Here is a 12809-nt window from a genome sequence, read left to right as displayed (position 1 = left end):
AAGGTAAGCACTTTCAAGGTAAGCACTTATCACACTACTAAGCACATAGTAAGAGTCTAACAAGCGGTAGCTCTTACCATTAAGAATTTCCCCAAGTTTCCATTTCAGGAGTTAGGCTTCTGGTTTCATGCCATGCTGCCTGAATGACTATTTATGGCATGGTGACTGCCTGGCTTCAAATGTGTTTTTCATTAATGGGCTTGAGCTAAGCATGATAAGGCATGGAGGACTGAGTACTCCTTATTCAAACTGTGGGTGTTGATATATTATTATTCAGACATTGGGCTGATCCCTGCCCACTGCATCTGGAAATGCAGGGATCACAATGGGACCTAGTCATGGCTTCTCCACAGTGGTTGCTATTTCCAGTTAATGTTTATGAAATACATATAATTTTAAGGCTTTACCGAGAGAGAGCCTTCTCTCTGTGGTTGGTTTATAGAGTCATATTTATACTCTCATTACAAGTCAGTGTTCTGGAATCTGACTCCCCTGAGGTTCCTATGGCCTGCTCCTGGGACAGCAAGAGTTATAATGCTGATCAAACCTGCTGACTGTGTCATTCCAAGCTAGTAGTTGTGGCCTCCCTGACTTTCACGCCAAGGGTTTGATTGGGCTTAGAGGTGGTTGGGGCAGAATCCTGCATCCCTGAAAGAAAAATGCTTCTTGTGTGTTGCCTGCTTTAACAATTCTGAATGTATTAGGATAGCCTCAGTTTGAGAGTGGAGTCTGCCGCCAGGAGAGCCAATGACCAATACTCCAGGATTCTTCAGTGGTCAAGGGGATGCTTATGCTAAAACATGTGTCCTAAAATTTTAGAGCAACACATAGCACAGGGTCCAAACAACAGAAAATGTTCAAACAATTAAGTTTTGTTATTAGTCTCATGTGCAAAGAGTCTCATTTCAAGCTCCCTGCCTCTACTATCTCTAGCCCAAATTTCCCCTTTGAACACTTCACGCAGCCTAGTCTTTGATCTGGGGGAACAACACTGTCTCTTCCTGTGATGAGACTTCCCTGGCAGCCAGAGGGAATTCTTGAAGGCATAAATATTCTTTCATTAAAGACTTGGTCTTATTGTTCTTTTTAAACTATCACTCACAGCTCAGAGGATTTTTCTTTTAAGTAACCTTCTAATTAGCTTCATAGTTTCATAGGCATGAAGTGAAGTCCAAATTTTGATTCTTTCTTTTCTTGCCTTTTTTCTCTCCCTTATTTGGCACCAATTTAAGGAATTTGCAGATAGGATACAGGATATAGCAAAAATTCCTCTATTGATATAATATTGATACAGATAATAGGGGCAAGAAAATGGGTTCTCTTTCCACTTTTCTTAGAAGCCAAGGTTTCACCCCTATAGCCAGGAAGAGGTAGGTACCTCCTCACACATCAGAAGAGGAATCTCGTGCCCTTGGCTCCCTAGGAAAGCAATAGAAGTCCTGGATTTCTTGGATCTCCTGGTGAGTGGCAAGGAGTTTGCTAGCCTTGGGCCCAGTCCTGCTGTCATGAGACTCCCAAATTCCCCCGCCCGGGACCCGTCTGGGTGTCTACTGAGATAAGAACCCATTGGCCAGGCTTGGGAATAGGCTTGGTGTGGGATGCTCCTGCAGGGCTCCCGCAACAGAACAGAGATAATAGGACTGCGAGAAGGGAGCTGTATAGACGAAGGTGAGAAAAGATACCATTTTCATTTTAGGAAAACATAAGCCCCCAGAGACAAAAGAGAAAATTGAACTGACAAGAGGCTATTTCACCTTGGAAGAAAGAATACCTGTTGTAGAATCCTGATCCAATGCCCAATCACAGAAGGAAGAAGGGAACAGGAAGACAAAGAGGTAGATGGGAGAGTGTGCTCTATAGGCAAGGCTGGGGCCCTACGGAGGGCAAGACAAGTTCTCTAGGTTATATGAAAAGTATATGGCAAGCGGGTCATCAGTGCTGAAATATGGTTAAATGAAGAGAGTTAAAAATAGAGAAAATTGCTATTCCCCATGTGGGTCATAGTCATTTAATTAACATACTTCCACTGAATACTTAGCTAAAGGATTTCATGAAATTTTTTGAAAAGTAAAATGCACACTGCAAAGCAAGATTCCCTAGTCTCTTTCCCTCATACAGTGATGATTATTATTATTTTAAAGATAATCCATTGTGGAAGCCCATAGCCCTGCCAGCAAAAACAACGTCCTGCCATCGTTAAAAGTATGTTACAATTTGTGGCTATGTACCCAGCATTTGACATGGAGTGGTGTTCTATTTCAACCCAATTTAATTATATGCTCCTTTTATATATCGTAGATGGCTCACACTAGCAGAATTGTTTCGCCTGGTGAAAAACTGGCCATGACTTGTCATAATGGGCTGGTTTATAGAACCACTGAAGTATAGTTACTGCCCATCATTTGGGAATTATGGCACCATAACAACCCTTTATTTACATATACTGCTGAGACAGTAAAAACAGCAAATAGATTTCTTAAATCGAGACGACAGAAATTTCCCCCCAGGGTACCTGGCCCTCATTGTGGTAGTAACGTATGCAAGTCTAAACAACTTTGGGGTCTGTATTTCGACAGTGCATCATTTCATGGACAGTTTATAACATTCTAATAATAAAATGGACTCTAAATTTGGAGTTGGGTTTCATGAACGTTAGATGGTAATGTGCACAGCAGAATCTCTAAGTGATTTGTGAGGAAGGTTTAAATTTGCTAATCACACGACTGCTGAGTGACTCTGCAAAGGGGCTGAAGTGGAATCAGTGGTTGGGCTGTTGGGAGGTGGCAAGCCTTCAACCGGGAGCATGTCTGACCTAGTTTACATTAACACAGACACTGCATCTTGGTAAAGTCAGGGATTCTTTTATCTCTAGACTCCTGGGACTTAAATAATCTTGGCTTTTCCCTCAAACAAAAGAAACTCTCTATAAATCCTTTTCTTGTTTTCTTTTTTATGTCTACTCTCCTCTTTCTTCTTCATGATGTACTTTGTGAGAAAAAAAATATTAGAGTAAAGCATCATGCCTTCATTGCGTGCTTATCTGTCCTGAGATTTTATGTAAATTTTCTGCTCCTTATTCTTGACTTTCTACTCCTTTATAAAGCTGTAACTAGACTTATTTTTAATACACACATTGCAAAAGTATGTTCCAAGATCTCCTATTCCTGGTGGACAGCTTCTAGTAACCTTTAGCTTCTAGTAAGGTTGTATGTCTTAGCTTCTAGTAAGGTTGCATGTCTACATCTGGTCAGCAATTTCATGTGCGTGGGTGTCATAACTCAGAGCGCTACTATCATTCTGCAGTGACATGCAGGTGGCTCATGAGGGCATATTTAAAAGGGGGTCCAATTCGTCCAACCTCCTCTGGCTTGAAAGGCCAGGGGTGGAACAGGGGAGTGGGTGGAGTTGATGGCCTCTCTGGGCCCCTGTGCCACTGCACTGCACCTATGGGGAGCTGCAAACGATTGGCAAAACTGGACACTCCTGTAACTGTCAAGAGCTGAGGCTTCCCTAAAGCAGATTGAGAAGGTTGGAAAGCATCTTGGGTATGAATATTCCTCTCTAGTAGAGCCCTTGCGTTGGGAGGGCAGGGATCCCCCTGCAGTTCATTCCCTCTCCCCTTAAACCCCCAGGCGGGTGCCCACTGTGTAGTCATACTCACCCCCGGAGGGCAGGCCAGTGCAGCTGCCCCCGTGCTGACACGGACTGCGTTCGCACGCGTCGGGATACAGCACGCAGCCCAGCTTCAGCTCCGTCAGGCCCACCACCTCCGCAAAGCTGCTGCGCTTGTTCTGCAGTGGCAGCTCGTTGTTATTCAGTATCACCGAGTCCAGGCAGCCCTGGAAGCCGCTGAGCACCTGTGTGACTCGCGTGTCAGTCAGGCTGCGGATGTTATCTGCTTGCACCAGGGCGCCGAAGTAGATGCTACTCTCCGTGCTCAGCGTCTGGAAGTAGAGGGGTGCCCGGCGCCGCTCCACGTAGCTGTCATCCAGGGACAGGCTCGTGAAATTGCGGTTGAGCTCCAGGAAGACCGAGTGCCAGCTCCCGTCGTTGACAGCACGGCCCGAGATGCCCAAGATTCCTGGGCCGCTGCCGCAGTCCAGCTGGAACCACAGCTTGCCATCCACAATCTGCGTGGGGAAGGAACAGTGCAGCACTTCTCAATATTCAACTGGGAGTATGTTCCCTACACCCTGCTCCTGGTCGGCCCGGGGGCTTCACAAGAAGGCTGGAATGGGGACATGACTTCTGCCCTACTCATAAGTCTGTTGTGGTTTGATTTTTAACCACTCTGCCTCCCCCTTACCTGCCATGAAAATGCATGCCTTACATTTCACATATTGTGATTAGTAATATGGGCACACCTTCATATATCCACAATTATATTTAAGAATGTTTCTACTCCTTGGGTCTTTACCCTTTAAAATTCCCAGCAATATCTGGTTTAGGGGTCTGTTTATTCTCTGCACCCTTCTTAGTCATTACCACCACAGGAATGATTTCGGTGAACTCATTAGCATTTATTGAACATCTACTATATGCTAAGCAGTGTACTAAGTGCCAAGGAGACCATCTGAGCAAATAGAGTTATCGTCTCTGCCCTCATGTGGCTGACAGTCTAGTAGGGTAGATGGCCATTAATCAAATGATCACACAAATATGTTCCTTGAATACATTTATATGAGTGCGCCACAGGGGAAAGAAAGAGGCCTGGTAGAAATGAAAAATTTCCTAGTTCCTGGCTTTGTATACATTTAAGATTTAAAAGCTGCTCTATATTAAACACTAGCATATTCTTAAAATAGTCTGTTAGGATGATGCTCATGGTTTAGGTGAAGGTTATCTTCCAAGGTGCTCAGGGCTTGGCTATTTGCTTAAAATATCTCGATCACTTGTGACACCTGGCCCTCCAGAAGGATCTTTTGTTTAATGGCCCACACTTTGTGAATGCTCCCAGCCCTGGTTTGGGGTGCGACAACAGAGACCAGCCTGCTGCTGGAGTACATTGGTGGAGCAAGGGCATCACTGCCCCCAGGAGGCTAATCCCAGGAGACATCACACACAGGAAGAAAGCACGTGCTATGGAGGATCCTTGCTGGCAGAGAGCTGCAGAGCAGGGACTGGCCCTCCATGGAGCCCCAGGTTCAACTGCTGCAAAGAAAACAGGCCTTTGAATCCCCTGTCGTCCACCCAGTTCTACATTTCTCAGAAATGCAAGGTGGCTTTGGGATCCGGGGAATGAGGGCTGCACCCCTGTCTAGCGAAGTGTACATTTGCTCATGAAGGGATTCGCAGCCAGAAATTGTGAAACAAAAGCTTCTTTTCTGGCCTATGTCTATGACCAGCAAGAGGACCTTGTGGAGGCCAGTGTCTGAGTCATGCCAGGAACACCAGTCTGTTGGCATTCACAGTTCTGTGCAGAGAACAGACACTTGTTGGGAAAAGAAAAGAAAAAGGAAAGAAAAGGAAATGACAGGACAACCCAGAGCTTCCAGGTTACAAACAGCCAAGGAGGTACAGAGAAAATGAATTCACAGAAATAGACTGAAGCAGTCTTTGTGAAACACGTTTAACTCATAATAGACATATTCAGGATTATCATAGCACCTCTCATTCTCACACGTGGCATATTTCTCTATGCTTCAGTACAGACAACTGAATTCTTAGGGACTCTCATTTCTGCCTTTGTAGCTCCATGTTCTTCATCCTGCATAAAATTTCATAGGTCATGCCACATAAACATGTGTATCTAGAAGGCAGGGGGCTTTGTGAAGCAGACAGAGCTGTGGGAATTTTGGAATGCTGAATCAAATTCAGGCTTTGTCATGTACCACTCAGGTCTCCTGGAGAGAATGGTCTGGCCCCTCTGGGTTTGGGTCTGGAGAGCAGAGAGAACTGCTGTGGCTTATTTTTCAAGGCTACTGTGTCCACTGCAGAATGATTAGCCATATCATACACAGTTAGAACATACATACTCTGCTCTGTCATGCAAATGTGCAAATGTAAAAAGACAACTATTTATGTTCTTTTCAGAGAGCTTTCAGGTGTAATTTTTTTTTTTTTTTTTTTTTTTTTTTTGACAGAGTCTCACTCTGTCACCAGGCTGGAGTGCAGTGGCACGATCTCGGCTCACTGCAGCATCCAACTCCCTGGTTCAAGGGATTCTCCTGCCTCAGCCTCCCGAGTAGCTGGGATTACAGGCAAGCACCACCACGCCCAGCTAATTTTTTGTATTTTTAGTAGAGACGGATTTCACCAGGTTGGCCACAATGGTCTCGATCTCCTGACCTTGTGATCTGCCCGCCATGGCCTCTCAAAGTGCTGGGATTACAGATGTGGGCCACTGTGCCTGGCCTCACGTGTAATCTTATGCTATCATCTTTGTCATTTTTTTCGGTTCCACAAAATTGAATGAATAGATACTGTAAATCATACCAGAATACTTGCTCCATGGCAACTCCTGGATACTTTACATATTTGTATTTTAATGTAAGTAATAAATCACCAAATGTGACTTTGGGGAGTATTTTCTGGCACAGTCCACCTGCTAACTCTGTGGCTACAAACTGGTGTCCTCAGTCTATTATGAAAAATTGGTGGTGAGAGTGCAATTTATCTAAGTTTTTGTAAAAAGATGTTCAATTAACATATTACTTGGTTCATTCTCCTCTGTCACCCCCACCTCCTACCTCTTTGAATAATCACCAAGTTACATATTCACCAGGGAGAAATGACAGGACTCCGATGTACTCAAATATATCAGAGTTCTATAACTGAGGAACATAAAATTATCCCATACTAACACAGCACGGTTAAGCATCCTTTTTATTTTTATTTTTGTTGCAAAAATAACAGCAGCAACATTGCTGAATGAAGGAAGCCAGATGCCTACACGATTCTCAGCCTCTTACAAACAAAAATCATTTGGATTGTCAAAATTCTAGGAGGTTGAAATTACCAGCTTTGTTTATATGACAAACTAGAACACTGATGCCAAAAGTTATCTTGTGAAAAGTTAACAATCTTTTGCTATTGCACAGGTGTATTATTCCGGGGAGTGAAAAGAACACTTTGTCTTTTCATGTCTGTGTTCTCTCACACCGGAAAACATATTCTGATCATAGTTAATTCTTCTCTGTCTTCAGAGTAGGGTTCACCTAGTTTTAAGGGTCTTCTTTAAGAGAATGATGCTTTCTCAAATCAGAGGGGAAGCTATTTTAATAGAAATTGAGGTCTGCATGAAAGGGTAAGAAAAGTCTATAGCAATGATACTGAAATGATTTGCTAGGGTTGGGGTGTAGCTAGGTAATTTGTTCAATGAAATACTTAATTGAGAGAGTGTTGCCCTAATGTTACAAAATATTTAGATTCGAAGGATCATTTGAAATCAGTGATGTGCGTTCCCCTGGAGTTTTAGTATCTTGGGGCTTGGAAGACAAGACATCAGAGTTCTAAGAAGTCCCACTTTTGCAGGAAAGTAGGATTTTGAGTAAAAAGTGTAAATTATGGCATGAAGTCTTACTGCTTCAGATCCTTGGTGTGTGGTTATAGCAATGCATAATAATCATGGAACTTGTAAGAGAATTATTCAGTATACTTTGAAAAAGGGATGTTTTAAAAACTTTTTTTTTTTTTCCCCTGAGTTGGGCACAAGAGCAAGTGCCTGTAGTCCTAGCTACTTGGGAGGCTGAGGCAGGAGGATCAAGTGATCAGTTTGAGACCAGCCTGGGCAACATTGTGAGATCTCATCTCAAAAAACAAAAAAACCCCACAAACAAACAAAAATACAAAAACCGATTTTTAAGGCTGCCATTAATAGCCATTTGGTATACATTAAGTGTTTTAAATGAGTAAATGAATGCATAATCATCCCAGCCCTCTGAATTTCTTCTTTTGATAAACTATAGGAGTTTATCAAAAGATATCTAACTCCCCAACCAGCTCTCCTCTGTCATAGGCCCAGACCCAAAGTGATATTGACTGGCTGTCATTTTGAGCAAGTCATTGAATTTTCTCTGAGCCTCAGTTTCCTCACAGGCAAAAAAAGTAGACACTCATACCTACATGGAAGGGGAATGAGAATTGAAATGACATGTATGTGAAAGTACTTCATAAACTCTTAGGTATTTTATTATTACTACAAAATGTAATTATTAAGGTTAACTTACTTTTTGGTGACATTCTTAAATAGATCATTGAAACTCTCAAATCTTGTAGGGAGCTTCCTTGTTACTCTTTTGATCTATATAATAGGAAAGATCTGGCCATGCCAAGTGGGTTGTTTTACAAACCAAATGAGCTTTCCCTATCTTCCCTTCAGTTTAGGGGTTTGAAGCTAGCCATGTCTCAGAATCATCACAATGTAGCAATGAATCATTTATAACTCCCCCCCCAAAAAAAATGTGATAGTTCTAGATTAACAATCATATTCTCCTTGTGCTTTTGCCATAATATTAGAGATGAAAGACTGACACAGAGATAAAGTGTTCTACTGATTTCTCCTTACATCTCTTCTGGTGATTTGACATGTTTCTTTCTTCTTCTTCTTCTTCTTTTTAAAAAATCTTTTCCAGATCTCCCTTTGAGAAAGAATGCCATGTTTCTTTTATAGGTGTGAGGAGAATCACAGAACCTATCTATTTTCACTGTTGCTTTGGCTGCCAGGAAACTCAGTTATGGTTTGGGCTCTACTGAAGTAGTTCTCCTTGGTCTAGATTTTCTCATAATGATATTCTACTCTACCCGACTTCATTGGTTGGCTCTTAACCTTGTATTTTCATCTTAATAGTACTTTCATTTTATTGCATTTGGATGCTTATGGTAAGCCTTGAATTTCTTTTGGAAGAAGATAGGGTATCAATGGTAAACAGAAGAACGAGTGCATTTTATTGTTGCTGAGAGACAGTGATATTCTTTGTCTGTGAGTATTTTCACTTCTCAAGGTCTCTGTGCAATTCTTTAATTGTCTGTAAGGGGCACCCTTCACCCCACTGAGTACTTTAAGTACTTTTTAGAGAATGTGCTCTGACCGGAAAAATATAAACAACCAAGAGGTGCAATTTAAACAAAGCATTTCAGCTTAGTTGTTGAACCAAAGTGCAAGGCACATACTGTACCTAAAGCCAAGGAAATTAAATCTTGCATGAGGCTGAAAATGTTAAGCAAACAGATTCAAATCCCCTTAGTGGATATTCCTGGCGACTGTAGGAGAATAACTGCAATAGTTTAGTACAGCTGTGTCCTGCTTTGGGCAAACCCAACATATGAAAAGCAAACTTATAGAACAGACAGATTGGGAGTGATTATTCACATCACAAAGGGATTAATGGAAGGGTTCCTTCAAATAGCATCCATCTCTAGTTTATTAGAATTCCATTTACCGAGATTCAATTTACACAACTTTCAGAAACATGCTTGTTTCATGAAATGCAATATACCTTAGGAGCTGGAGCTGCCTAAAAGGCTTAATTATTCTTCTTTCCTATCCTCAGGGATCTGCACATTTTAGACTTTTGCCAGTGAAGTGTCAAATTACAAGCTCCATTTTAGGATCAAGCCATTCAGGTTCAATATTTTTGTTCCCTCTCAGATTTAATGCTCTATAAGAGATTTACTAATAGAAACTATTTTCAACCACCAGCCCTGTTAGAGCATGAAGGAGGAGAGAGAGAGGTCAGTGAGGCCCAAGCAGAGCCCGAATGCTCAGAACACTTTCCCAGCAATTAAGCAAAACTTCAACTCTCAGGGCTATTTAGAAAATGATCTACTGACCCAAGGCACGCTGCTTCCGGGGCCACGAGAAAATAAAGGCAGGACTTAGGTTTTTGAGTTTTTCTTCTTTCACCATGAATATCTGATTTGAATGCATCATTCTCTAAAACTGTGCATCCAAAGTACTTTTCTTATTTTCTTTTAAAAACGTTGCTTTCCTTTCCAGATCTTAAATTAGAATTCTGAGTTGAATGAATAAGGATAGTGGGAGACTGCTTACAAAAGTAACCAACTTTTAAACTTCGACTCCCCGCTCACTCAACTATGGCCATCAAGTAATACCTGGCAATACCAGATGTGGGTAAGTAAAGCCCTATGTGATCATTAAGAGAAACCCACTGGCATTTAATGTTCTCTATTTCTGTCCTTCCTCATCTGTCTTTAGGACTAAAGCTTGGGCCACCTAATCAACTTGAATCTGACATATCAAACAATCAAAGGGCAGAAGCTGGAAAGGTCCACCATGTACCCTTTAAGCCCAAACCTTGGGAAGAAAACAATTTCTTGCCATTTCCATGTGAAAGGGCATTTTCCACTGGACGGACTCTGAATGTTTTTGAAGAGCATTTACGATAGGCTGACATAGCAACCTGGTGAGAATAGCACGAGATGAAACACGTCTTCTTCCTTTTCCTGCCATCTTTCCTCCATCCTAGAAGGCTGAATCTGGTCTACAGATGCCCAGAATGTGATTTTTTAAAAAATGAGCTATAATAGCAAGATGGAGAGTGAGGAATAGTGTGGAGATTAACAGCATGGAGTGAGAGAGACTAGAGTGTGGGGTCCAGGCCTCATCACTTATTAGATGTGCAACTTCGAGAAAATAACCTCTCTGAACCACTGTCCTCTTCTTGATCAAATGGGGATAACATATAACAAGCTTATCATATTAGCTGTATAATAAAAATAAATGATGTGCAAAAAGCTGTTATTATTATTATCTTATTTGCTTATTTTTTTGGGGGGGTTTGTTTTGAGATGGAGTCTCACTCTGTCACCCAGATTACTGTGTAGTGGCCTCCACCTCCCAAGAAGCTAGGATTATAGGTGCCCACTACCATGCCTAGTTTGTATTTTTAGTAGAGACAGGGTTTCACCATGTTGGCCAGGCATGTCTCGAACTTCTGACCTCATGTGATGCACCTGCCTCTGCTTCCCAAAGTGTTGGCATTACAGGCGTGAGCCACTGCACCTGGCCCATTACCATTATTATTATTGTTTTCACGAAGGCGCCAGAATCCTTGAGCGGAATATAGATGTCAGACTTGCTCTCAAATAAATCTGGCTGCTTTAGGAGAGTTTTTGAGGCTAGGAAATGACTGAAAAATTGGGTTACTTGGGTCATGATAGGATATAGAAAATCTCTTATACCCCCTGTCTCCAATTTCCTCCCTGAGCAAGAACAGAAATCGCCTTCAAAAGTCAGTGGGGATAGACCCATGTGTTAGAAAAGGATACCGCCAATCCTCTTAAAGGACCACCCCTGTTGTGGAATTGATTAGGAGGCACATTCTAATGAACTGTTGAGCGATTACAGCTCAAAGGAGGCCAGCCCTTGAACCCACTCTCAAGAGAGATGCCCCATGTACCAAGAGCCAATTTTGAAGCTGAATGTTCAAAAGGAAATGGGATGTTGGCTCCCTTCCCAGTTCTGCTGCTGCTCCCCTTTGCCCAGAAGTCTGCTTCTGGTCTTCTGAACTTAAAAGACAAAATGATTTCAGCCGTTCCCCAATCCAAGAGCCAAAACACTAACATGAGAACTGACTGCAGAAAAAGATAACCCATTTTAATTACCTTCAGAATTATGCAGGGATTTGCTCTGGTGTACATTATAATCCCATTGCTTTGCAGGGTTCGAAGACGCAGAGCTAGTTTAAAATCCTCTTCTTTGCTATTTTCAGAAAGCCGATATTTGATGTAACTGTTTCCAGCAAAGCTGAGAGAAGTGTGCCCTGAAAAGACCGTTATGAGAAGGCATATATATTTTTAACATCCAGAAAGGAGCAGAGACACATGAAATCACCCAACAACCAACAACCAAGTTGATTAAAGACCATGCATGAGAAGTTAATGAAGGCATTGAGGACAAATCATTTTTGATTACAAACTGGTTTTCCATTTCACATCACACTCTAATTTCAAAGTGAAAAACATATTAACCAGTCAGACACCAAATCATCTTACTTGCCTCATGCCAAGAGCCACTTGGTACATTCCACAACTTGGATTTTCTTAATGTTACAAAATCTCCAACTCCTACTTTCTAAAATGAGCATTATTAAAAGATACCCCTAACCCCCAATCACTTACGCATTCAAGAACTTTCAGCTCCATGAAACAAAGAAAACAAAACCATTTCCAAATGATATCCATGTTCCCCAAGTATTCTAATGCCTAATAGCTAATTTATGTCATTTGCACTAATTTTGCAAAAAGGTAACTGATATAAAGGAAATTCGTGTAGTCACACTTTCACTTTCTGACCATTACTTTCGAGACTCCCCTTGAATTTTGTCCAACTTGATTGCTCACTCTGAGATTACTCTTTTTAAAAAAATTGCTTTCAACTTTATGTTTTAACAAGAAAAGTAATGGCTGAAAAGCTACCTTGCTGGGGTGTAAGGTGGAATGTGTGGAAATATACCAAATGGACAATAAATATAGATAATCAGAAGTTTTCTAGATAGAAAGGAGAAGAGTCAGCAGGAAGTGACTCCAAAACTTAGAAGATTTGGCTTTGTGATCCCCCTGCACATCCACCTGCTATGTGCATGGGGACAGTATAATTTTCTTCTAATTCTAAGCCTTACATGACTTAGGTAAGCATCCAGGTGGTCCCTTTACTTAATTGCAGCTCCATTCTTGAAATCAGCTAAGAAGGAGCTTTGGTTTCTACTTTTAGGAACAGTGCTTCTCTTTGCAAAGCCTGAATTTCTAGAACTCAATTCTTGCAAAGTTCCTTGCCCATACTAGGCATAGTTATGTTTTTATTCCAACTATTTATTGGATCCCAAAATTGTTATCAATGTGCCTGTATT

At 41.7% G+C, this 12809-nt stretch overlaps 1 protein-coding gene across 2 annotated transcripts in view; it reads right to left on the bottom strand.

The window, feature by feature from the left end:
* Positions 1 to 12809, bottom strand: part of FAT3 (FAT atypical cadherin 3) — a 558548-nt gene that overhangs the window by 25613 nt on the left and 520126 nt on the right. For both annotated transcript variants that reach the window (XM_025356611.1, XM_025356610.1), the window contains exons 20-21: positions 11566 to 11723; positions 3662 to 4130 (exon numbers count right to left, since the gene is read on the bottom strand). In XM_025356611.1, the coding sequence (XP_025212396.1) occupies positions 3662 to 4130; positions 11566 to 11723 (627 nt within the window). The remainder of the gene's footprint in view (positions 1 to 3661; positions 4131 to 11565; positions 11724 to 12809) is intronic.

The sequence above is a fragment of the Theropithecus gelada genome, chromosome 14, assembly GCF_003255815.1.
Source record: "Theropithecus gelada isolate Dixy chromosome 14, Tgel_1.0, whole genome shotgun sequence".
NCBI classification, from domain to species: Eukaryota; Metazoa; Chordata; class Mammalia; order Primates; family Cercopithecidae; genus Theropithecus; species Theropithecus gelada.
This window is presented reverse-complemented; position numbering and strand designations above follow the sequence as displayed.